This window comes from Balaenoptera borealis (genome assembly GCF_965194805.1).
Source record: "Balaenoptera borealis genome assembly, chromosome: 6".
In the NCBI taxonomy this organism is placed as follows: Eukaryota; Metazoa; Chordata; class Mammalia; order Artiodactyla; family Balaenopteridae; genus Balaenoptera; species Balaenoptera borealis.
The window spans coordinates 43659108-43685033 of NC_138863.1; the positions used below are offsets into that span (position 1 = coordinate 43659108).

Below are 25926 nucleotides of genomic sequence, written 5' to 3' on the forward strand. Positions count from 1 at the left end.
GAGTTGCACACAGGTGAGAGTATGCTGCAGAGTTTTGGGAGTTCTTCATCAGTACTCCCAGCATCCCTTAAGCCTGGCTACCATTTTTATTTCTGTATTAATGGAACTTTTCTGTTTTAATGGAGGTGAGTGCTGTCATTTTCTTGTTTAACTCCTCACAACCAAACTGTTCAACTTAGGTAATTAGAAGCTTTTTTTCCCCCTCTGTGAATGTGTGTATGATTTTATAATACCAGTGAGTGGGAAAGCCAGATTAACTTTGCCGAAACTTGCTCTCCTACAGATTTTGCTTGATAATACCTGTTATAAAGAGGCACGATTGCTGGTATTTTGCAAACTAGCTTTGACAAGAAAACAAAAACTGAGAAGAATATCTTTGGTCTAATTCAAATCAGAGGGCAACAGATAAATTAATTGAGGAATATCATGGATAATTTTTGTATCATTTGCATTATCTCAGGATCCTAACAAGATAATTGGGCCCAAGAACAATAAAATTAAAGTAAAAGTATTATAGGAACTACATATGAAAATACTTGTTTTTTTAATCAAGAAATAATTTAGGTACCTGCACTTAATTGGACAGTTAAAGCAGCTTTTGTCATAGTTCGTAAAAAGAATATTTTGATTTTATCAAAAATGGCTTATGTAGAATTTAATAAGTGCAGGATGAGCTTTCTTTTTTTTTTTTTCTTTAAAGCTGGTATTTATTTTATTGAACTCAGTAAGTACATAAAATTGAAAGGCTCCACATTGTCATATATGCAGCTATTTCCTTTCACTACTAAAGATAAAGTGTAGCCACTGCCTTTGGAAATGTACCAACTCACTGCAGAGCATAAAAGTATATAATAAACTAGTACATGTTGGTTAAATGGGAGATAGCATTCTTTTGTTTTTGAATTTTTGAATTTCATTTTATTCATTTTTTTATACAGCAGGTTCTTATTATTCATCAGTTTTATACACATCAGTGTGTACATGTCAATCCCAATCGCCCAATTCAGCACACCACCATCCCCACCCCCCCCCCGCGGCTTTCCCCCTTGGTGTCCATACGTTTGTTCTCTACATCTGTGTCTCAACTTCTGCCCTGCAAACCAGTTCATCTGTACCATTTTTCTAGGTTCCCCATACATGCGTCAATATACGATATTTGTTTTTCTCTTTCTGACTTACTTCACTCTGTATGACAGTCTCTAGATTCATCCACGTCTCTACAGATGACCCAATTTCATTCCTTTTTATGGCTGAGTAATATTCCATTGTATATATGTACCACATCTTCTTTATCCATTCGTCTGTCGATGTTGCTTCCATGACCTGGCTATTGTAAATAGTGCTGCAATGAACATTGGGGTGCATGAAATATGGTTTTCTCTGGGTATATGCCCAGTGGTGGGATTGCTGGATCATATGGTAATTCTATTTTTAGTTTTTTAAGGAACCTCCATACTGTTCTCCATAGTGGCTGTATCAATTTACATTCTCACCAACAGTGCAAGAGGGTTCCCTTTTCTCCACACCCTCTCCAGCATCTGTTGTTTGTAGAATTTCTGTTGATGCCCATTCTAACTGGTGTGAGGTAATACCTCATTGTAGTTTTGATTTGCATTTCTCTAATAATTAGTGATGTTGAGCAGCTTTTCATGTGCTTCTTGGCCATCTGTATGTCTTCTTTGGAGAAATGTCTATTTAGGTCTCCTGCACATTTTTGGATTGGGTTCTTTATTTCTTTAATATTGAGCTGTGTGAGCTTTTTATATATTTTGGAGATTAATCCTGTGTCTGTTGATTTGTTTGCAAATATTTTCTCCCATTCTGAGAGTTGTCTTTTCGTCTTGTTTATGGTTTCCTTTGCTGTGCAATAGCTTTTAAGTTTCATTAGGTCCCATTTGTTTATTTTTGTTTTTATTTCCATTACTCTAGGAGTTGGATCAAAAAAGATCTGGCTGTGATTTATGTCAAAGAGTGTTCTCCCTATGGTTTCCTCTAAGAGTTTTATAGTGTACAGTCTTACATTTAGGTCTCTAATCCATTTTGAGTTTATTTTTGTGTATGGTGTTAGGGAGTGTTCTAATTTCATTCTTTTACATGTAGCTGTCCAGTTTTCCCAGCACCACTTATTGAAGAGACTGTCTTTTCTGCATTGTATATCTTTGCCTCCTTTGTCATAGATTAGTTGATCATAGGTGCATGGGTTTATCTCTGGGCTTTCTATCTTGTTCCATTGATCTATGTTTCTGTTTTTGTGCCAGTACCGTATTGTCTTGATGACTGTAACTTTGTAGTATAGTCTGAAGTCAGGGAGTCTGATGCCTCCAGCTCCGTTTTTTTCCCTCAAGACTGCTTTGGCTATTTGGGGTCTTTTGTGTCTCCATACAAATTTTAAGATGATTTGTTCTAGTTCCATAAAAAATGCCATTGGTAATTTGATAGGGATTGCATTGAATCTGTAGATTGCTTTGGGTTGTATAGTCATTTTCACAATACTGATTCTTCCAATCCAAGAACATGGTATATCTCTCCATCTGTTGGTATCATCTTTAATTTCTTTCATCAGTGTCTTATACTTTTCTGCATACAGGTCTTTTGTGTCCCTAGGTAGGTTTATTCCTAGATATTTTATTCTTTTTGTTGCAGTAGTAAATGGGAGTGTTTCCTTAATTTCTCCTTCAGATTTTTCATCATTAGTGTGTAGGAATGCAAGAGATTTCTGTGCATTAATTTTGTATCCTGAAACTTTACCAAATTCATTGGTTAGCTCCAGTAGTTTTCAGGTGGCATTTTTAGGATTCTCTATGTGTAGTATCATGTCATCTGCAAACAGTGACAGTTTTACTTCTTCTTTTCCAATTTGTATTCCTTTTATTTCTTTTTCTTCTCTGATTGCCGTGGCTAGGACTTCCAAAACTATGTTGAATAATAGTAGTGAGAGTGGACCTCCTTGTCTCATTCCTGATCTTAGAGGAAATGCTTTCAGTTTTTCACCATTGAGAATGATGTTTGCTGTGGGTTTGTTGTATATGGCCTTTATTATGTTGAGGTAGGTTCCCTCTATGCCCACTTTCTGGAGAGCTTTTATCATAAATGGGTGTTGAATTTTGTCAAAAGCTTTTTCTGCATCTATTGAGATGATCATATGGTTTTTATTCTTCAGTTTGTTAATATGGTTTTGTTAATATGGTTTATCACGTTGATTGATTTGCGTATATTGAAGAATCCTTGCATCCCTGGGATAAACCCCACTTGATCATGGTGTATGATCCTTTTAATGTGCTGTTGGATTCTGTTTTCTAGTATTTTGTTGAGGATTTTTGCATCTATATTCATCAGTGATATTGGCCTGTAATTTTCTTTTTTTGTAGTATCTTTGTCTGGTTTTGGTATCAGGGTGATGGTGGCCTCATAGAATGAGTTTGGGAGTGTTCCTTCCTCTGCAATTTTTTGGAAGAGTTTGAGAAAGATGGTTGTTAGCTCTTCTCTAAATGTTTGACAGAATTCACCTGTGAAGCCATCTGGTCCTGGACTTTTGTTTGTTGGAAGATTTTTAATCACAGTTTCAATTTCATTACTTGTGATTGGTCTGTTCATATTTTCTATTTCTTCCTGGTTCAGTCTTGGAAGGTTATACCTTTCTAAGAATTTGTCCATTTCTTCCAGGTTGTCCATTTTATTGGCATAGAGTTGCTTGTAGTAGTCTCTTAGGATGCTTTGTATTTCTGTGGTGTCTGTTTTAACTTCTCCTTTTTTATTTCTAATTTTATTGATTTGAGTCCTCTCCCTCTTTTTCTTTTTTTTTAATTTATTTTTTAAAAATAAATATATTTATTTATTTATTTATTTATAGCTGTGTTGGGTTTTCGTTTCTGTGCGAGGACTTTCTGTAGTTGTGGCGAGCGAGGCCCACTGTTCATTGCAGTGCGCAGACCTCTCATTGTCGTGGCCTCTCTTGTTGCGGAGCACAGGCTCCAGACGCACAGACTCAGTAGTTGTGGCTCACTGGCCCAGTTGCTCCGCAGCATGTGGAATCTTCCCAGACCAGGGCTCAAACCCATGTCCCCTGGATTGGCCGGCAGATTCTCAACCACTGCTCCACCAGGGACGCCCTCCCTCTTTTTCTTGATGAGTCTGGCTAATGGTTTATCAGTTTTGTTTATCTTCTCAAAGAACCAGCTTTTAGTTTCATTGATATTTGCTATCGTTTTCTTTGTTTCTATGTCATTTATTTCTGCTCTGGTCTTTATGATTTCTTTCCTTCTGCTAACTTTGGTTTTTGTTTGTTCTTCTTTCTCTAGTTCCTTTAGGTGTAAGATTAGATTGTTTACTTAAGATTTTTCTTGTTTCTTGAGGTAGGCTTGTATAGCTATAAACTTCCCTCTTAGAACTGCTTTTGCCGCATCCCATAGGTTTTGGATCGTCGTGTTTTCATTGTCATTTGTCTCTAGGTATTTTTTGATTTCCTCTTTGATTTCTTCAGTGATCTCTTGGTTGTTTAGTAACGTATTGTTTAGCCTCCATGTGTTTGTGTTTTTTACGTTTTTTTCCCTGTAATTCATTTCTAATCTCATAGCATTGTGGTCAGAAAAGATGCTTGATATGATTTCAATTTTCTTAAATTTACTGAGGCTTGATTTGTGACCCAAGATGTGATCTATCCTGGAGAATGTTCCATGCGCACTTGAGAAGAAAGTGTAATCTGCTGTTTTTGGATGGAATGTCCTATAAATATCAATTAAATCTATCTGGTCTATTGTATCATTTAAAGCTTCTGTTTCCTTATTTATTTTCATTTTGGATGATCTGTCCATTGGTGTAAGTGAGGTGTTAAAGTCCCCCACTATTATTGTGTTACTGTCGATTTCCTCTTTTATAGCTGTTAGCAGTTGCCTTCTGTATTGCGGTGCTCCTATGTTGGGTGCATATATATTTATAATTGTTATATCTTCTTCTTGGATTGATCCCTTGATCATTATGTAGTGTCCTTCCTTGTCTCTTATAACATTCTTTATTTTAAAGTCTATTTTATCTGATATGAGTATAGCTACTCCAGCTTTCTTGTGATTTCCATTTGCATGGAATCAGTTTTTCCATCCCCTCACTTTCAGTCTGAATGTGTCCCTAGGTCTGAAGTGGGTCTCTTGTAGACAGCATATATATGGGTCTTGTTTTTGTATCCATTCAGCAAGCCTGTGTCTTTTGTTTGGAGCATTTAATCCATTCACGTTTAAGGTAATTATCGATATGTATGTTCCTATGACCATTTTCTTAATTGTGTTGGGTTTGTTTTTGTAGGTCCTTTTCTTCTCTTGTGTTTCCCACTTAGAGAAGCTCCTTTAGCATTTATTGTAGAGCTGGTTTGGTGGTGTGAATTCTCTTAGCTTTTGTTTGTCTGTAAAGCTTTTGATTTCTCCATCGAATCTGAATGAGATCCTTGCTAGGTAGAGTAATCTTGGGTGTAGGATCTTCCCTTTCATCACTTTAAGTATATCATGCCACTCCCTTCTGGCTTGTAGAGTTTCTGCTGAGAAATCAGCTGTTAACCTTATGCGAGTTCCCTTGTATGTTATTTGTCGTTTTTCCCTTGCTGCTTTCAGTAAATTTTCTTTGTCTTTAATTTTTGCTAATTTGATTACTATGTGTCTCGGTGTGTTTCTCCTTGGGTTTATCCTCTATGGGACTCGCTGCACTTCCTGGACTTGGGTGGCTATTTCCTTTCCCATGTTAGGGAAGTTTTCGACTATAATCTCTTCAAATGTTTTCTCTGGTCCTTTCTCTCTCTCTTGTCTCCTTCTGGGACCCCTATAATGCGAATGTTGTTGCGTTTAATGTTGTCCCTTAGGCTGTCTTCATTTCTTTTTTCTTTATTCTGTTCCGTAGCAGTGAGTTCCACCATTCTGTCTTCCAGGTCACTTATCTGTTCTTCTGCCTCAGTTATTCTGCTATTGATTCCTTCTAGTGTAGTTTTCATTTCAGTTATTGTATTGTTCATCTTGGTTTGTTTGTTCTTTAGTTCTTCCAGGTCTTTGTTAAACATTTCTTGCTTCTTCTCGATCCTTGCCTCCATTCTTTTTCCAAGGTCCTGGATCATCTTCACTATCATTATTCTGAATTCTTTTTCTGGAAGGTTGCTTATCTCCACTTCATTTAGTTGTTTTTCTGGGGTTTTGTCTTGTTCCTTCATCTGGTACATAGCCCTCTGCCTTTTCATCTTATCTGTCTTTCTGTGAATGTGGCTTTTGTTCCACAGGCTGCAGGATTGTCGTTCTTCTTGCTTCTGCTCTCTGCCCTTTGGTGGATGAGGCAATCTCAGAGACTTGTGTAAGTTTCCTGATGGGAGGGACTGGTGGTGGGTAGAGCTGACTAGGATGAGGTTTCTTAATGGATATGAACGAACTCATTTCAATGTATAATACACAGTGTATAATACACAATGGTTTAAACATTCTGAAATTTAATTTATTTTTATTCTAACAACCCATGTCTAGGATAATTTTCAGGAAGACCCAATACAGATGTCTATGATCATCTGTAACTGTCTGAAGGAGGAAAGAAAGATTCTGGAAAATGCCCAGAGATTCAATCAGGTACTTTTTTCCTAATTGAACACAAAAGATAATAAAGAAATAAAAACTCATTCATTCATCCAGCAAGTATTACTGAGGCCCTGTTTCAAGGCAGTGGTGACTAGCCCTCTGATTTTATAGCCCCAAGAAGTGGGGAAAAACAGATATAGAGATTTTGAAAGGACCCCAATCTAATGGAAGTCATCCTAGTGAGGGAGGAGACAACACAAAAACAAAATCTTTTCAGATAGTGATAGTTGCTATGAAGATAGTAAAGCAGGATGCTGTGTGGACAGTAGTGGAGTGTCAGGTTGTTTCTTTAGGTCATGGTCAGGGACACTTCTGGGGTGCTGGGGCAGGAAAGGAAGCAGAAGACTGTGGGCTCTTGCAGCAGACTGAGGGAGCGGAGGGGAAGTGCATGAGGTAGAGGTGCAGTCAGTGGAGATGGGAAGAAGTGGACAGATTCCATTATGTTCTGGATGTGGTACCAATAGGGCATATACTGAAGGATCAGATGTGAGAGTGAGAAGGAGCCAAGAGTAGAGGGTGAGTGTGATTTGTGACTTGCGTTTCTTAGAGATACTATTTACTGAGCTGGGGAAGACAGGGAAGGGATAGGAGTAGGGCTTTTTGCAGGGCACAATAGGTTTTGGAGAAGAATGGATTGATGGGAAAATCAGCAGCTTTGTTTTCAATAGGACCGAGATACCTGTTAGATATCTAAGACAGCCAAACAGTGAATGAGTCAGAGTTATACTAGTACCAAGACTTTTTTATCATGATTTTACTAATGCTAATACAAACCGTCCTGGTGATTAGGGTTCAGCAGTTTTTTGAAATTGCCATGGCATTGATTCATGACTTTCATTGATGGGGTGGTGGGAACAACCCAGCAGGCAGACAGTTGTGAGACCACTACAGTATGAGTTACTCTGGCTGAGACCATTCCAGTATGACAGGGAGAAGGCCAGAGTACGCAGTGGAATGCGTCCTATGTGCATTTCTCTAACGAATAACTAACAAAGTGTGCTGTGAGATTGGGAGGTGGGGGGTGGAGATTGAGAACTTAAATAGTGGCATTGAATGCCATTTTCCATGCACTTTCTGAGCATTTGCCCCAGTCCTTGTGAATCTGCTGCTTCCCCGGGCATTTAGTTCCTGTCTCCCTGTCACGCTGAAAGCACCTTGCTGCACTGAGCATTTAAATATACATATTATTTGTTCTAAACTCAGACTGGCTAGTTCATCCTGGACCCAGCCTAGTGAGCAAAGGTGCCTGTCAGGAGGAAAAGCTGGCTGCATTGTCTCCTCTGAGAGAGGTGTGCCTTCTTCAGTATGGCATGCACCTGGGAGACTTTCAGCAGGAAATTTTGACTCTCCTGTGGGACTTTCATGTTAACAGCAGTATGCAATGGACTGCTCCTGTATCTCAGATAGGCTTGGGAGGACAGTCAAGAGCAGAGGTGGGCAGAAGAGTGAGCTGTCCACCTCGGTACCTAAGCATTTCTCTCCTGGTTTGGCCCAGAGTCAGCACTGGGAGACAGAGGAGGTGATTTCTGCTCTCCCAGATCAGCCCCATCTCCTGGGTGTGCTTTGGTCTCAAAGGCATGTCAGCTTTTGACCTCCTTTTAAAAATGTGAGGTTCCTGGGGAGACGTTCATTTTCATCCTCTCAGAGGACACCTGACTTATCGGTGAACCCCTGGAACGAGGTTAGTGGACTGCCCAGCTGCGAGCAAGAGAAGCAAGACCTTTCTGGGATTTGAGGGAAGGTCCTGGATGTCTGGGGGTATCGAAAAGATGCTGAAAAGGATGACAAAATCGAACACTCATCCCCGATTTTAAAAAATTCAGTAATATAGGAGTTGATGGATACCTCCTTAACCTATTAAAATATACATCTCCTGGTTCTAAAACAGTATCTTACTTCACTGACAAAGCATCAGTAAGTCAGAACCACGGCAAGGATGTCCACTATTTCCACTGCTGCTTAGCATTGTATTAGTGGTATTGCAGTTGACAAGAGGAAGCCATTAGAAGCATAAGAATTCAAAACAACATCATAAATATATCGGCTTTCCCTGAGTTAATTCATAATTTTAATGTGATCCCGATAAAAATGACAAATTGTTTTCTGACTATCAAGGATGAAGACTAACTATACCCATTGCATCTGGGATGATATTCATTATTACTTTATAGGAGCAGATATTCATTGAAGTCCTTAATGGCAGTACTGTTCAATTTTTAATGTTTTTTAAAAATTAATTTTTATTGAAATATAGTTGATTTACAATGTTGTGTTAGTTTCAAGTGTTCAAGTGTACATAAAAGTGATTCAGTTATGTACACACACACACACACACACACACATATATATTCTTTTTTCGATTCTTCTCCGTTATAGGTTATTACAAGGTATTGAGTATAGTTCCCTGTGTGATACATTTAGGTACTTGTTTGTTATCTGTTTTAAACATAGTTACATATGTTAATCCCATACTCCTAATTTACCCCTCCCCCGACCTTTCCCCTTTAGTAACCAAAAATTTGCTTTCTATGTCTGTGAGTCTATTTCTGTTTTGTAAATAAGCTCATTTGCATCATTATTTTAGACTCCACATATAAGCGATATCATATGATATTTGTCTTTCTCTGTACTGTTCAATTTTGATATACCTCTGAATTATCTGTAATCTTGTCAAAATGGGGTTTCTGATTCAGTAATCAGATTAGGACCTGAAATTCTGCATTTCCAACAAGCTCCCAGGTAGTAAGATTCTGCTTGTCTGGGGACCACACTGTGAATTGCATGACTTTGAGACAAATGAGTACAGGGTTAATAAGAATAATGTTGTCTACAGAATTTGAGAAACTAAAATAACTTCCTGTGTGGTCCCATGCAACTGTATGAACTAATGGAAAATTCCAGAAATACTATTTATTTTAGGCATGAACTGAGCCTGGTCTTTCTGTAGGCTTGTTAACAGTTTGCCAGTATTTTCCGGGGCCTTGGGAACTGAGCTTTTCTTGTGCACACTCATGTGGGAGGCCTGCAGGAGGTTTTGGAAGGTCCAGGAGTTAGGTGGGGCACGGGGTAGACTTGACTTTGGAGCATAACCAGCAGGTAAATATGACAGAGGAAGTAATGGCTGTTAACTGTGTACCTTCCATTACAGGCTCAGGCAGGGAATATTCAAAATACTGTAATGTTAGACAAACAGAAGGAGCTTGACAGCAGAGTCAGAAATGTGAAGGACAAAGTTATGGTGAGTATTTAGTAAATGTATACATCTTCTTTGTAACTTTTTGTAGAGGAAAAAAGGTTTCAATTGCTCTAGTGTAAGCATTGTAACTGATTTCAAGCTTTTAAGTAGCTGAGAAGAAAAGGTTCGCTCAAATTCCAAACCCTAAGTAAACAAACTGGTGAAACCAATGAGCAGATAGACATTTTTGGCCCCTGTTACAACTTCCAAACATTGAGCTTATCTTTTCCTTCCTTGCAAGATTGTGCAGTAACTGTTGACTTTGCCCTATCACCCAGTAAACTAGCTGTTGCCGCTCTAAATAGCCCTTTATGTCTGCACCTCTCAAATGGGGGTGTTCCTGGGGTTACATAGAGCCCTAGGATAAACATGGTCTTCCTCAAGCACCTGTTTTATTCTAAGACTTGGAAGGGGAACAAAAACATCTCAAACAAGGAAATTCTGATGTATTTCTGATTAGAATAAAATATCCACAATACTTTTAAGATAAAACTTCCCAGACATTTATGGAGGTGGTGCCCTTGGTGGTACGTGTCCACTCCCCTCCACTGTGGGTGCTGTTTGGGGGAAAGGGTGAGGAGTCCAGCCTTGCACTGGGCCTGTATCTGTGGAAACGGCCTTTCTGCTGAGGGGCCGGCTCTCCTGTGGGCCTCTGGTTCACACCAGAGTGGCCTTGACTTTGTGCTTCAGACGGCATGTTGCCAGACTCCAGGTTCTTTGGAGCAACTTTGTCTTGCTGCCTCTGAAAGAAACACTTCATTAAAGTAGACATCAAGTGGCCCAGTCCAGAAATGGCTATATATTTTCTTTCCTAAAAAGGTTATTATGTACTAGCTAAAGAGATAGAAATTATTTCATACGTGTGCTTAGAATTTTGCAAGTCTAATCCATCTTTGAGGGAGCAGGATTGCATCCATGGTTTTCTGGGTCCTATAGTACCAGTGATCTGTCTCCTAAAGTCTTTGTCCTAAGTATGGTGGAAAACTTGTTTCTGTCTTTACTTGTAGTGTATAGAGCATGAAATCAAGACCTTAGAAGATTTACAGGATGAATATGACTTTAAATGCAAAACCTTGCAGAACAGAGGTAAGAGTTAACATTTAAAGCAGTGTCCATTGCCTGTAATTTTTTCTACCTACACTAGAGAACAAAGGCAGATACTCCTTCATATTTACCAAACATTTCAAGACTCTGAATTGCTAGTCTTGGCTTCTTGGTGACCCAGGCCAGGGTTTTTTAACCTCAGTACTATTGACATTTTGGGCCAGCTAACTGGGGGGTTGTCCTGTGCATTGTAGGATGTTTAGGAGCATCCCTGACTTCTGCCCACCAGGTGGCAGTAGAACTATCCCCAGTCCCCAGTGGTGACAACCAAAACTGTCTCCAAACATTGCCAAGTGATCCCTGGGGGGCAAAATCGCCCCCAGTTAATACATACTGGTTACGTGCTATTCATTTTACTTACTGTGCCTAGCCCACTGATGGACATAGACGGATATGTGTGTGGAGTTCCCCTGCCCTAATAACTAAAGTTCCTCCAAGTATTCCAGCTCCATTTGTATACTCCACAGGTGAAGTTCAGCATTTTTCACATGTTTTAAAGCAGTTTCGCTCGATTTTGTTGTTGTTGCTCGTTTTTAATGATGACAGGACATCCACTGAAAATAATCCAAAAGTGTGCATTGTGTAGAACAAGCAGGGTACTGCTGTAACCCTAGCAATCATTTGGAGGATACCATGGTAAAATGGAGAGATTATTAGTAATAATTTGATAATAATTTAATAATAAAAGTATGAGAGAAAGAAACCTCAATTACAATTTCCTAATTGTCTGCTTCTCTTTAAAGCCACAGAGATTCTTTGTATCAATTTTTTTTTAACTGAGGTTGTGAATTTTGTCACTTATATTCATTTAGGTAATATTCTGACAGTGACTTAAGAACCAGACAGTACTGTTTCCCGTTTACGTGAGTCATTGAAAACAAGGACTTTGTTTCAGTGTGTCCAGTTTTTGTACTTAGGCCATTTTTCCTGTTTTGTTCCTTCAACAATGATTGAAGAAAAACCAACCTTTGACCTATCTCCAGATAGCATTTTGATCATATTTTTCCTAAATGGATGTGAATCTTGGCTTCAGTTGGTTTTGTCTTCTTTTATATTTATATTTATCTGCTGTCTGTCCCAATTCACAGAACATGAAACCAATGGTGTGGCAAAGAATGATCAGAAACAGGAACAGATGTTACTCCAGAAGATGTATTTAATGCTTGACAGTAAGAGAAAGGTAGTAATTCACTTTCCAGAATAACATGTCGCTTTTGTCACAGACTGTAAATAATAATGGACTTGAAGTTTGGAATAGAGGCAAAATTATTTTTATAACCATTTCACTTAGAGCAACCCAGTTGATATGAAAGAATAAAATTCAGTGATTAAAGGTGATGAGTTTATTTTGCTTTGTCTCTTTCTCTCCCTTTAGGAAGTAGTTCACAAAATAATAGAGTTGTTGAATGCCACCGAACTTACCCAGAAAGCCCTGATTAATGATGAACTTGTGGAATGGAAGCGGAGACAGCAGAGTGCCTGTATCGGGGGACCCCCCAATGCTTGCCTCGATCAGCTGCAGAACTGGTAAGATTCTCCAAAGCAGAATATTGGCAGCTGACTGGCTGACCATATAAACTCATAAAGTGCACGTTAAAGTGCACGTTCCAGCTGTGTTAGTTGAATGGACTCTGTCAAACCTTTGTTTTAGAGTTTGATGTAGTCCAACTGTTTCTTGCCCTGGAAACACTTGAAAAGCACAGTGTAAATCACATCTGTGGCCACGTTCAGCCCCATTCTGCATGGTTTGGAGGACTCCTCTCCCTGCTGTATGTGCACCGTGGGACATGTCATTTGTGCCAACACACCAGTGACATGGTCATCACACAGCACAGTTAACAACTTGAGTCCCAAGGTTTTATTAAAAACAAAAGGGCATTATACAGGCTTACATGAAATAACAGTTTGTGGGCCATACGTTTCAGTCATCCGTCTAGTAAATACTTATGAAATGCTGTATGCCAGGCCCTGGGCTAGGACCTGGAACACAAGGTGAATGATTCTTGGTCGTTGCCAGTAAGGAGCTCTCAGTGTGGAGGCGGGAGATGGGCGTGGTAATAACTGTTCAGTGAAAGGTTGCCAGGGCTCCAACGGAGACCGTCCAGAGTTCATGGAGGATGAAGGAAGGAGTCACCAGGAAAGATTAATGAGACAAAGTGGTCTTGCACGGACTCGAGAGTGAATAGGAAAACTTCATGTAGACCAGGAAGGAGAAGAGTGTGGACGGGGCAGAGGGGAGGGGAGGCTGGCATGAGCCGGGGCCCGCAGTTCTCATGCTGGATGGCTAGAGAGTCGGGTGCCACAGAGGGAAGGAAGAAAGTGGAGCTGGCAAGAGGCTGGAGCCTGGTCACGGAGGTTCCCATACTGTGCTGGGGACTCCGGGACTTTACCCAGTGGACACCGGTGAGCCGGGCAGGCCTTTTATTTAAGTGGAGGTTCGTTTCTCTGATTTTTTATTTAGGTCACTCTGGCTGAAGCCTGAGGATAGAATAGAGAGAGAAAGGCCAGTTGGTCTGCTCTGAGTGTATTAGCGTAGTCCAGGGGAGGTCTGACAGAGCTGAGCAGAGGGGATGGAAGCGGTAGAATCAGTGGGTAGGAGGGGGTGGTGGCCTGGAGCAGTTCTGAAGGGCCCAAGGACCAGCGATCTCATGAGATTACTTTCTGGATTGGTGTTTTTAAAAATTCACAATAGTCAGCCATTGATTTTTATTCTGTGAGTTGCCATTCCATATCCCAGTTTTTTGTGGATAGGAATGGAGCTCCCCAGCCCAGTGTGCCCCCGTGAGCCTTGTGAGATGCTGACCTCCGAGCCCCCCAGGTGCCCAGCGAGGCCCCCCGCTGTCCGGGGCCCCCATGGTCACCTTAGGCCACAAGGAGTCTCCTGCAGAGATGTGAATACCCCTCAGTATCCCCCACTGTGCGGTACAAGGATTGTCGGCATTTTCCTGTGTGTCGTGGCCTGAACAAGGTTGGGAATCACCGGGTTAGGATCCCTCTGGAACTCACCCACCCACCGTTATCCTGCCTCTCATTTCATGGCCGTGGGCTGTGCTCTCGGTGCTTCGAACTGGATTCAAGGAATGGAAACACCGAGTGAAGGAGATGTTTTTCACTGGGGAATAGATGTTCTTCTGTCATTCCTCCAGGCCAGTAAAATGAACTTCCACAGCCTGACTTGGCTCGGAGGCTGCATCGCCTTTGGTGGTTTCCTGTCAGGACGGAGGAACCTGAAAGCAGTCGCTAGGTTTTCTCCTTGGTTTATATATATATATTTTGAGTGTCTAGATTGCGCACATTGCCTTCTCCTTTCAGTTCAGTGACACAGTAACCTCTGTTCCCTCGTCTCCTCCTAACCCGGCCTGCATCCCCTCTCGGCCTCGCTTCCTCAGCGTCCAGGTTGCCCTCTTGCTCCTCTCTGCACAGTGTCACTGCCCTGATAGAAAAATCTGCAGGGGCCCCTCACTGCTCCACACATCACTGCCCACAGCATCTGCCTTGTCGTGTCCCCTGCCTCTGTCCCCCCCGCCCCCACTCCCTTTGCCCTGCCCCTTTAAGTCCCAATTATCTCACAGCTCAATTGAAGTCACAGATTCCCTAGCAGCCTCCACCCCGACCCATCTCTCCTTAGGTCCATCTCAGCGGGATGCAGAGGTTTTTTAATCTGGGCTGTAATCGTTCATGCGCGTTAGCTTTTTCACGCAAATCAGGTTTGTTCTGTTTCTCCCTGCACTTCAGAGCTGGGCAGATAACATCGTGTGTTGTCTGTAAAAAGTACTTGTTGGTTTTCCGTGATTCTGTTTAATCCAGGCTGCTTTGGGACTGTTTCTGATGGAGACGCCTGTGGCTTGTACCTTCCCAGGTTCACCATAGTGGCGGAGAGTCTGCAGCAGGTTCGTCAGCAGCTTAAAAAACTTGAGGAGTTGGAACAGAAATACACGTATGAACATGACCCTATCACAAAAAACAAACAAGCGTTATGGGACCGCACCTTCAGCCTCTTCCAGCAGCTCATTCAGAGGTAACTTGAGGGAGATGTTTTTGTACCTTTTGCAATTATTTTACCCAGAGGAAAAGTTTTCTGGTAATTCAGATAATTTAGAAGGGTTTAATAGGTTATGTAAAAATTTTTATGGCTTCCCAGAATCAGGTCTTCCCGAATTCCTTGCTTATGTCGATGGCCTGTCATTCTTGTGACCGTTTAGACTGGTTACCAGTCTCCTTGCCCGTGGCCAGTCTGTGACGAGACCTGTCTAGTCTAACCTGATGATATTTGTCCTCTCTTTCCCATTCCATGGTCTCATCACGTTTCAAGCTCTCACATCCTCTCTACTGAACTGTTGCATGGTAGCCTCGCAAATGGTCCCTCCCAAGCCCCTTCCTCCCTGTCCCTGTGACCCTGTGCTCTCCCAGAGCAGAGGTCAGTCAGGTTTTTTGCCACCTGCTAATCACAGGGGAGCCCCGCATCTGGTCACCCAAGCCGCACCTGCACAGCCTGGCCCTCACTAGCCACTCCAGAATTAGCTTCTATACATGCCCCATTTCTAGGCAGACTTGACTTCGTGTGCACCCTGGACATTTGCTTCTGCATTCCCCTCCCAACAGTATTTTCTCTGCCTCAGAGCTTTCTTGTACCTCATTTCGAAACTGCATCCTGAACGTTTCACCTTACATCTTGTCATGAAATCTTCCCAGAGTTCCCGGGCAGATGTTGTCTCCCTTCCGGATCTGCATAGTTCATTATTTTCCTCCCGTTCTGGATTTTATTATATCATTGTCTGTGTATTTCTGTTTTCTTTGTCGTAAATTGAAAGGTCCTAGTAGACAGAGATGTGCCTTTGTCATCTTCTTCCCCCACCAGGGCCTTACGTAGTACCTTGCCCATGGGTAGGTGTTTCAGATATGCTTAGTAGGTAAACAAATGGCACTAAGTAGAAGAGTAGAGTTCATATTGCAGTTTTTTAAATGCTAACATAATAAAAATGTCTTTGGTTCCCTGTGGCTAATGTCCAAACAGGAATGCCTAGATGTTGGATTTTGAAATAATCGAGGACATTTACTTGGGTTTTGGAATGCAAATTTCATTCTGTTTTTTAAATTAAATTTAATGTTTGGAAATGATTATTAGATAATAAATATTACTAAACAATTTAAAAATCAATTTTCCAAAGGATGTTAAAATGTCAGTTTCAAATTATGGTGGTAAGCAATATGGTACATGGTTCACTTTCAACTGTAGTAAAATTTATTTTTATCTTGTTTTTATTTTTTTATTTTATTTTACTTTATTTATTTATTTTTGGCCACACCACGAGGCATGGGGAATCTTAGCTCCCTGACCAGGGATTGAACCCATGCCCCCTGCAGTGGAAGCACGGAGTCCTAACCACTGGACCACCAGGCACTTCCCTATTTTTATTTTTAAATTGAGATATTATTGACATATAACCTTGTATTAGTTTCAGATGTACAACATAATGATTTGATGTTTGTATATATTGTGAAATGATCACCACACTAAGTCTAATTAGCAAATTTGATTCTTAAATTTGTAAATGAACAGAATCCCATTCAGAATTTTCATTGTTGAAGAATCACAGTTCACTGCAGTTACTCTGATTCTGCTGAGTGCAATAGATTTGGGGATTTCTTTACTGACTAGAAAACCTCACTTTATTCATCCAATTTGTTAGAATCTTTCAAACTTTTTTTAGCTTGTGCCCTCTAACTCCCTCTCCTCTTTAGGGAAAAAAACCTTTTACTGCCTCAACATTAATGGAAATGCTAATTTACCCTTTGCTGGGAATTTACAGCTCATTTGTGGTGGAAAGACAGCCCTGCATGCCAACTCATCCTCAGAGGCCATTGGTCCTGAAGACTGGAGTACAATTCACTGTGAAGTTGAGGTAATAAAGAAAAGACCCTGCACCTCCTATCACAAAGTTTGCACCCCAGCTTCCTTTCACAACACTGTTATATATGGTGCTTTAGAGGAAGTAATTTTGCAGTAGGCATTTTAATATGAATTCTTATTTAGAATATCTAAGAGTCTTGTCTTTTCTATTCAGACTAGAAATATAAGAGATATGTGTGTATGCACACACACACACACCTGATTTTTTTCCAGTTATAGATGTAATGAATGCTTACTGTAAATAGGAATTCAAAACTGCAGAACTGCATATAGTAGAGAGCAGAAGTTCCCAGCAGCCTCATCCCCTCTTGAGCATAAACTCATAACCTGAGCTTTACATTCCCCCCAAAATGTATGCAGTGTGTGTGAATGTGGACTTAGGACAGGTACATTTTTCTGCTGAGTGTGTTCATAGCTTTCATCAGATTCTCAAAGTTGTATGTGATCTAAATATCTGTAGGCCACCATGGTAAACAGCCTGGTGTCAGTCCTCCCAGAATTTTGTCCACGTCTACCTAAATATATAAATAAATACATTGTACTTATGCATATTTTTGTCATGCATAGACACACAAATACATATGACATACAATGTTTCATTTTTAGAAACTAGGGTTCTGCTGTCTGTTCTTTGGCAGCCTGTTTTTCTCCTTCATAATAAATTGTGGAAGTGTTTCCACGTTAGAACGTACAGCTTTTACAGCTTTACTTCCTTCCGTTGCACGGCTGCATTCATTTAGCTCTTCCTCTGCTGACAAGCAGCTGGACTCAGAAGAGCCGCACTTGCCTTCAGAGTTGGCCCTAGTCCTTTTCTCCAGGGTGCTGCTGAGTTAGGTCCACAGGTGCTACCTGTTGGCTGCCAGTGAACAGCACCACGCTTTAGCACCTGTGAGGTCCCAGAACTCACAGCTGGCAGGAGGAGAAATCTAATCCCATCATCTGCTTCACTAAAGGGAGCCAACCAGTGAGGGGCGCCTTCCCCAGGTCTCCAGCTCATCAGAGCAGAGCACACCTGAGTCTCAGCCCACGGCTCCTTCCATCTTTCCACACTGCCCTGGGGGTGATTATAGATGTGACCTTCACTTTCCTGATTATGGGTGATAGTTTTTATTTTCTCCCAGCAGAATAAGCATTAGATACAAGTTTTAGTAAAGGGCAGTGTTTGCTATTTTTACCTATAGAATTAGCCCAAAATAGAAATTTTGATAAAACTCAGCATTGGCGAGGCGATACAGGGAAGCAGATACCCTCACTAATGTTTGGTGGGAACATAAAATCAGTGCTGCTCTCTGTCAGAATTTAATGTTACAGTTTTGTCCCAGCAGTTTCACAGCTAGGAATTTATCCTACAAATACACTCTAAAAACATCCAAGTAGACATACAAGGATGTCACTTCCATTGTTTGTAATAAGCAAAAACTGGATGAGGTGGGGGTTATTGAAATGTTTATCAATAGGGAATTGGCATGATAAATAAATGGTAACAGATAATTTTTAAAAGTAATTATGACTTTTTTCTTTTCAGATTGTTGGTGAAATTGCAAGAGCTGAATTATAACTTGAAAGTCAAAGTCTTATTTGATAAGTAAGATATCTTTAATATTATCTAAGATACACGTACTATTGAAATGCTGGCTTTGTTAACTAAACATGGACTTTTGCACTGGGGCCGTTTGTAAGTGATCCCGGCACATTTAAATTGATGGCTCCTGTTCTGGATGTTGGGAGCATCCCCTAGAGCTGGTGTCAACGTGCTTGTGCCTTTTTAGACTATAAGTGAACAAAAGAATGAGTGCATTTTATGCATATGAGCTTGTAATGATCAAGTCTCCAAGCAGCTACCACCCCTCCTCCTAGGCCAGCCCTAGAGGAAGGGTCCTTGATCAAACTCCAGGCCACCATGATTCTGCAGCCAGTGTGGACTTGTTTCTGGAGTGAAGCTGACAGCATTCTGGGGGGCCTGTGTGGAGCCTGCGGGCTCCACACTTGTCTCTTCTGGGCAGTAAGAACCCAGGAATGGGCAGGATCTCTCATGGGGTCTAAATGGAGCAGGCCCATCCTGTTTTGTCCTTAGTCCCTGGACCTGAACTATCAGTGACCTAAGCACTTACATTAAGGAACAAGATAGCTTAGCCCCTGCCATCCCCCCTTGATATATTTAATGCTTTTGTTGGTGTGTGTAACATACTGGTTTACCAAGTTTCAAAACCATTTATGATAATCCAAGTCATTTTCCTCTGGCTTTTTATCTCTTTCCATTCCTGTAACTATAGCCTTCTTTGTAGCATAGTCTGTGCCTTTGCTTTTCTCCCATCATCTTTGGTTTCTCTGTGTATCAGTTTACTTTTGCTGCATTAAAAACCCCAGAACTTAGTGGCTTCAACTCTAAAACTTATTAATTTCTCTTATGCTGTGGGCTGTGTGTGGTCCTTCTGGTCTGGGCTGGCTTGGTTATTGCTGGGTGGTCTAGCATGGCCTTGTATGTGTCTGTCTCTGCTGGGATAACTGGGCCCTTCTCTGTCAGGCTCTCAAAGAGGCCAGCCTGGGCTTTCTCATGCAGCAGCGGTGTTCCAAGCGGGTCAGAGCAGCAGCGTGCTGGGCCTGTTAGGCTAGACTTGGAACTTGTACGGCACGACTCCCATCCATCGTGTGGGGAAAAGCGAGTCAAAGTCCCCTGAGATTCAAGGGACAGGGAAATACATTCTGTCTCTTGAAAGGAAAAGCTGCAGAGGCTTTGTGGCCACTACAGTTTACCACACTCTGCTTAACTCAGTCTCTCTTTCAGTTTGTTCTTGCTCTTTTGTCTTTTCTGTCTGTTCCAGTTCTGAGTTTTCTTCTTAGCTTTGACAAGGTAGCTTTGTATCACACTATTCCTTTTATTGTGAATTTTCTTTTTTTGCACAACAAGGTGGGTATATTTAATGCTACTGAACTGCATGCTTAAAATACTTAAAATTTTCTGTTATGTATATTTTACCACAATTTAAAAAACTGAGATGCCACACTGGAGAAACTCAAGTTGAAGGACATTCCATAAAACACCTGAGCAGTGATACTCAAAAGTGTCAAAAACTTCAAAGACTAGGAACGTGTGAGAACGTGTTACAGACCAGAGGAGGCTAGGGTGATATGATGACAAATGTAACGTGGGGTCCTGGCTGGAGTCCTGGGGCAGGAAAAGGACGCTGGGGGGAAATGGTGAAGTCCAGGTGAAGTGTCGAGTTAGCTAATTGTCATATGCCAAGGCTGGCTTCTTGGTCATTAGAAATATTCCATGGTTATGAAGTGTAAGTTCTTTTTTTTTTTTTTTCCAGACAGGAAAATTGGTCACTGTTATAACTGACGGTGATTCTCATTCACAAAAGCATTGAACTTCTAGTTGAGACAGGAAAGGAAGCTAACTCATTTAACTATGAGTGCGCTAATGATCTCTTAACCTTCGCCTGCGCCTGACAGATACATTATTTGTCCAGATCATGACGACGTTATCGCTGCATTTGTATAAGATACAGGTCTCTCAAGATTTTAACCTCAGATTTAAAACTTAAACTTGATAGTTTCCCCAAATAATTGACTATTCAAGTACTTCTCTGAAAGCGTTAAAAATAACAGAGAACAAAAATAAGGATCGAGCTGTCACTTTGGAAGGTCCTCTGAGTTGTGTAGCCACAGAGCAGTGCTCTCTGCTCAGTCCCCAGTGCTTAGCTCGGTGCCTCGGAAAGGCACCGACTGAGTCACTGCTCAACAAATAGCCATAACTCAGGCTTACATTTACTGAGGGTGTGCTCTGTGCTCTCTTCACCGGGTAACAAGTTTCCTTCTCCCAGTGTCCTGTATGGTTGGTGCTATTAGCATGACGTACAGTGGAGAAAGGTGAGGCCCAGACAGTTTACTTGCCCAAGGTCACTCAGCAAAACTTGGCAGTGCTGGTGCGGGTTGATTGAGGGACTGAGTGAGTGAATGAAAGGGCTGAACAGCCCCATTATTTGTTATTGATCTTGTACTTTTATATTTTTGTTAAAACTTATCTCAAATTTTAAATACACGTATATGATCATATATATATATATATATATATATATTTTTTTTTTTTTTTTTTTTTTTTTTTTTTTTTGCAGAGATGTGAATGAGAGAAATACAGTAAAAGGGTACGTGAAGTACTTTGCGCTATATTTTACTATCGCTTTGTTTGTTTATGTGTTGGTTTAACGGTTCCCAGCCTTTTAAGTATTTGTACCCTGTACTGTCTAGGTTTAGAAAGTTCAACATTTTGGGCACTCACACGAAGGTGATGAACATGGAGGAGTCCACCAATGGAAGTCTGGCGGCAGAATTCCGACACCTGGTAGGGAGATCAGTTTCCCCCTTTTCTATTGTGTCTGGTTTATTAGGACTTGATTTGTGATCGAGTGGCACTTAGTGCCCTGTGTGATGGGCAGGGCACCCCCTAGGAGAAGACTTCCTAGAATTCATGGCTGGTGACTTCAGCAGCACTTGGGGAATCTTGGTTCCTCCTCCTTATCCCAGGACTGTTCACTCTGTTTCCTGCCAGTCTTTCTCTCAGAGATACCTTGTTTGGGGGGTAGTGATCTCAGTAAAATATTCCATAAACCAGTGTGCACATAAGCTATCCGTACATGGTTCCTCCAGGACCTCAGTGATCACTCACTCTAGATTCTTGGAATTTTCCCAGAGGTCATTATTGCCCCACATCCTGACCGTTCCTTCTCCCCCTCCAAGCGTGGCAGGCCCCAGGAGTCTCTCTTTGGCCCCTTCTTCACCACCTCCCTCCTGGGGTCTTGCCCACAACCACTGTCTCGAGCACTTTGTCTCCAGAGGAGTAGGGCCCGGGCACCGGGCAGTGGAAATCAGCAGAGGTGTTTAAGTGGGTGGTGCCTTCTCTCCTCTCTCCCTGAGAATCGGGGCTGCCAGTTGTTCTGTAGATGTGTTGGTGCTGAGCCCTGCGCACTTCCTGGGCTGGAGCCTGCAGGGAGGTTCAAAGCATCCTTTTTTTTTTTATTGGCAACCATTTCGTGAACCCGCAAACTCATAGTTGGGAAGCTAGACCTTGTGTGAGAGTCTCAGTCCAACCCAGGAGTCTGAGGGTGTCCAGAGCTGCTCTGGGGTCTCCAAGTTGCTCCCTTATAACCTGCGTGGTTGAAGTCCTTCTGAGGGCAGTCTTAGAGGCCTGAGTCACAGGCCTGGGAGACTCTGCGGAGGGAAAGGCAAGAGAAGCTGTGCCCTGAGCCTGGGGAGCATGAAACAGCGAATGACGGTGATGGGGGCTGGTTCGGGAAAAGCTAGCCTGGGGGAGGGAGCAGGACGCTGTTTCCTGGGATGCTTCTGAGCCCTGTGGTGTTCGCAGGGGGTCGGAATGCTGGGAAAAGGCACTCTGCCTCGTGAACCCACACAAGGGTCGCTTCACCTCCTGTTCCGCATTCTGAAAATAATTTCACTTCCTTCATTCTTTCTGAGTCCTCACTTTGGTTTGATTTGTAGATGAAAATAGCAACTTTGATGATTATGGTACTGTTTACTAAGATTTTTTTTGTTTTTTTTTTGTAGCAACTGAAAGAACAGAAAAACGCCGGTGCCAGAACCAACGAGGTGAGTCTTTCTCTCTTGTGATTGGTCTCTAACTAGCAGGTCTGTCCAGTGAGGTTGGCTCCGTGGCCCCGGGGGCCAGGGACCCCTCACAGAGGGGCGAGCAGCAGGAAGACCCAGCAGGGAAGGGCAGTGGACAAGCTTTGGGACATGGTGTATCTGTCATAACGGTAAAACCACTCTGTGCTTGTGCTTTATGGTTGTCAAGTGATTCTGCACATGAATTTATTGGACCCTCAACAGACAGCCCAGCAGAGTAGGTACGGGGGGCTACTGTGTTATTCACATTTCACAGGTGGAGAAGTTGGACCACAGGAAGTTTGCAGGATTTAGCTAAGGGTGCACAGGGAGTTACCTGTCAGAGCTAGAACTAGAGGCCAGCTTCATGACTGCCCTGCCAAAAACGATGTGTGCCGAGAGGGTTTTCCTGCCACGTGTCCCCTACCCAGTGCGTCATCCTTCTGTCAGTTTCATTTTCACAGCCAGTCCTTGAGGAGCTGTGTTTGTGAGGCATTCAGATGTGAAGCATGGGCAGAGGACAGAATGCCTGGAGTTGCTTTGGTTTGGACCGGTTGTCATCCTTTGCGCCTGCATGGCACACACGCTGTCTTTCCCCACGACAGCCAGCAGAGGTCGTGTGGGACAGTGGGACAGGCACCGGCCCGGGCCTGACCAGCCCTGGTTTGGATCTTGACTATCTTTGTGACCTTCCACGGATTTAGTTTCCTCTCCTGTGAGCAGGGATGGCAGCCACATCTCTCTGGTTCTAAATTGTTGTGATGCACGTGTAAGGTAATATGTATGAAGGTGCTCTGAACACTATATAACCTTTCTACCCATACCAAGACACTTTATGACCAGCCAGGCTTATGCAAATCAGCCCTCCCGATAGAAAATCACACCTGGAACACGTGTACACTTTCCACCCCATGTCAGCCTGAGGTGTGCAGCCCACACACACCCTCAGAAGGGGCTGAGGGCCAGGATGCCTTAGGTCATGAATAAACCCATTAGAAGTTGCTGTTTCCCTATCGACATTTTTTTCCCCTTAATCCATATCCCTTGCCATAATATCAGAAATCTGATCTTTGAGAGAACAGTGAGATACTCGGGATAATGAAATCTGGGATAGATGGTCAAAAATTGGAATGCTCTTCTGAATTGCAGCTGGTTAGGTTCAGGCTTTCTGCAGCCTGTTGCAAAAAATGCTTAGTAGGCTCTTGCAAGTTGCAGGATCAGTGAATGAATCGCTATATTCCTTTTGTTTCCCTTTTCTCTTTTAAGGGTCCTCTCATCGTTACTGAAGAGCTTCACTCCCTTAGTTTTGAAACCCAGTTGTGCCAGCCTGGTTTGGTCATTGAGCTTGACGTAAGACTTACATGTTCCAGATGTGGAAAACTTTATTTTTACTTTAAACTGTTATGTGTATTTTTATTTCTCAATTTTTATTTTAGATGTATTTACCGAATTGCTAAAAAAGATTATTGTTTTCAGCCAGTACTATCTTGATGTTAATTTAATCGTTCAGGCAGCTAGAGAACTGAATTAACCTTCAGATACTATAAGCTAAATGTTCCAGTTGAGATGTCCTGTGTTAATTTTTTATATGAAGCATTGAAACTTATTTCTTAAAAGATATATCAAAGACAAATTCAACTACGAACCAAAGAACATACCTTTACATTCTTAATTTTCAAATATAAAAGATAATGCAAATGTACAAGGAATCCCTTGCTTAGTTGTGAGGCTGCATAGTGGTCTGAAGGTGATGTTTCTGTGATTCAGATGATTTCAAGGTCTTTGTCATCTTCTAGACGACCTCTCTGCCCATCGTGGTGATCTCCAATGTCAGCCAGCTCCCGAGTGGTTGGGCCTCCATCCTGTGGTACAACATGCTGGTGGCAGAACCCAGGGTATGGAAAACACATCTACTTTCATACCAGGGGTTAACCAGAGACCTCATGGTCTAGCTTCTGCATATCTGAAAGAGCCCTTAAGGGCCAGATGTTGAAGGAAAAGTGGCACAACTCAAGTGGCATTGCTAGGGATCGGAGTAATTCTGGAAAAGCAAAGCATGTGTATGTATTAGAAATGAGAATTATGATTTTCCTTCCATGTGAATAAGCTCAGGCGACAGATAATTTCATACGGCTTTTACTGTGGAAGAGGTCCTTTATTTTTATGCTTTTTAAAAAATGTATATATGCTAAATAAGCCTGCTCCATTCTTAGGGTGTGGATACTCTAATACGGTTGATTAATTACAGTTGATTCTGGTTACTCACTGTACTTAAAGTCCTTTAAAGTCACTGTGAACACTGAGTTGGCAGATACTGAACCACTGCGTCTAGGGGAAACACGGGGTTAGGTTCCCATGAGCCTCTGGCACAACCTTTGCATTTGCTGATCAATACATAACCTTGTTTTGTTTAAAGATCCCTTATCTAATATACTTGTTGATTCATTAACATTGAACTCATGGCAAGCAGCTTTATAACTCACATCTGAACAAAGCTTATATATCACATGCATTTTCTCCATAAGGCACTTTGGAACACTAGACAGCACTTCAGCCCTGCACTTGAGGGCCATGTTAAATATGAAATCACCAACAAAAAAGCATATGAACATGCAAAAACCGTGGCACTAAACAGACCTCAAAAAAGACACTCGGGTATAGTATGAGAGCTGAAATAGGAAGGCAGATCATAGCTTTGTTTGACCTCACCTGGAAACATACATGTTTGGCAACTCAAACTTTTCACTGCTGTGTGCCTGGGTACATCTGCAAATGACTGCAGAAGTGCCACGAATATTGATTTGGGAGTTAAATTTTAGTGAGTTGATGAATTCACAAATGTGAATCTGCAAATAATGAGTATTTCTCTTCTTTACCTGTGAAAACATCTGTGTGTCATAGATGAGAACTGAACTTTGGCACAGATCCATGTTTCAGTGCCAAGCTTGTGACTGGTGGCTCGTCAGTAGCCCTTAGCTTCTGGGTGTTTTCTCTCTAGAATCTGTCCTTCTTCCTGAACCCACCTTGTGCACGATGGTCTCAGCTTTCAGAGGTGCTGAGTTGGCAGTTTTCTTCTGTCACCAAAAGAGGTCTCAATGTGGACCAGCTGAACATGCTGGGAGAGAAACTTCTTGGTATGAGCATATTCACTTTTTACGTAACTAACAATTGATATTCATAAAATATCTTGACTTGCTCCTTTCCTCCTCTTTGCTCTTTATTTTGTTCAGGGTAGGAGAGTGTTAAAATCTATTGGCTTTTCCAGCAGCAGTTTATTATAGCTAAGTGAGAATGATGCCTTACCTTAGAAGGAGATAGAGACCTGATAAAAGATTTAAATGAATCATTTCCCCATTATCTCATATTAACATTTCTGAACAGGGTTCCTAGGGGAAAGCTGTCTAAATTATGTAAAATATATTACTTGTGGCTAAAATAAATTCTTTGAGAAATATGAA

The 25926-nt window shown here is 41.7% G+C and overlaps 1 protein-coding gene and 1 pseudogene across 4 annotated transcripts in view; one reads left to right on the forward strand and one right to left on the reverse strand.

Moving 5' to 3' along the window:
• Window positions 1–25926, reverse strand: part of LOC309631221 (endonuclease V pseudogene) — a 434994-nt pseudogene that overhangs the window by 180285 nt on the left and 228783 nt on the right. The window lies entirely within an intron of this gene.
• The window catches only part of STAT1 (signal transducer and activator of transcription 1), a 42620-nt gene that overhangs the window by 4858 nt on the left and 11836 nt on the right, over window positions 1–25926 (forward strand). For 2 of the 3 annotated variants that reach the window (XM_082397355.1, XM_082397356.1), the window contains exons 5-18: window positions 6489–6587; window positions 9745–9834; window positions 10839–10917; window positions 12024–12115; window positions 12311–12462; window positions 14795–14953; window positions 16746–16838; window positions 18372–18431; window positions 20965–20994; window positions 21098–21191; window positions 22412–22453; window positions 23735–23818; window positions 24265–24363; window positions 25467–25602. In XM_082397355.1, the coding sequence (XP_082253481.1) occupies window positions 6489–6587; window positions 9745–9834; window positions 10839–10917; window positions 12024–12115; window positions 12311–12462; window positions 14795–14953; window positions 16746–16838; window positions 18372–18431; window positions 20965–20994; window positions 21098–21191; window positions 22412–22453; window positions 23735–23818; window positions 24265–24363; window positions 25467–25602 (1309 nt within the window). The remainder of the gene's footprint in view (window positions 1–6488; window positions 6588–9744; window positions 9835–10838; window positions 10918–12023; window positions 12116–12310; window positions 12463–14794; window positions 14954–16745; window positions 16839–18371; window positions 18432–20964; window positions 20995–21097; window positions 21192–22411; window positions 22454–23734; window positions 23819–24264; window positions 24364–25466; window positions 25603–25926) is intronic. The other variant, XM_082397357.1, reaches the window with a different exon arrangement.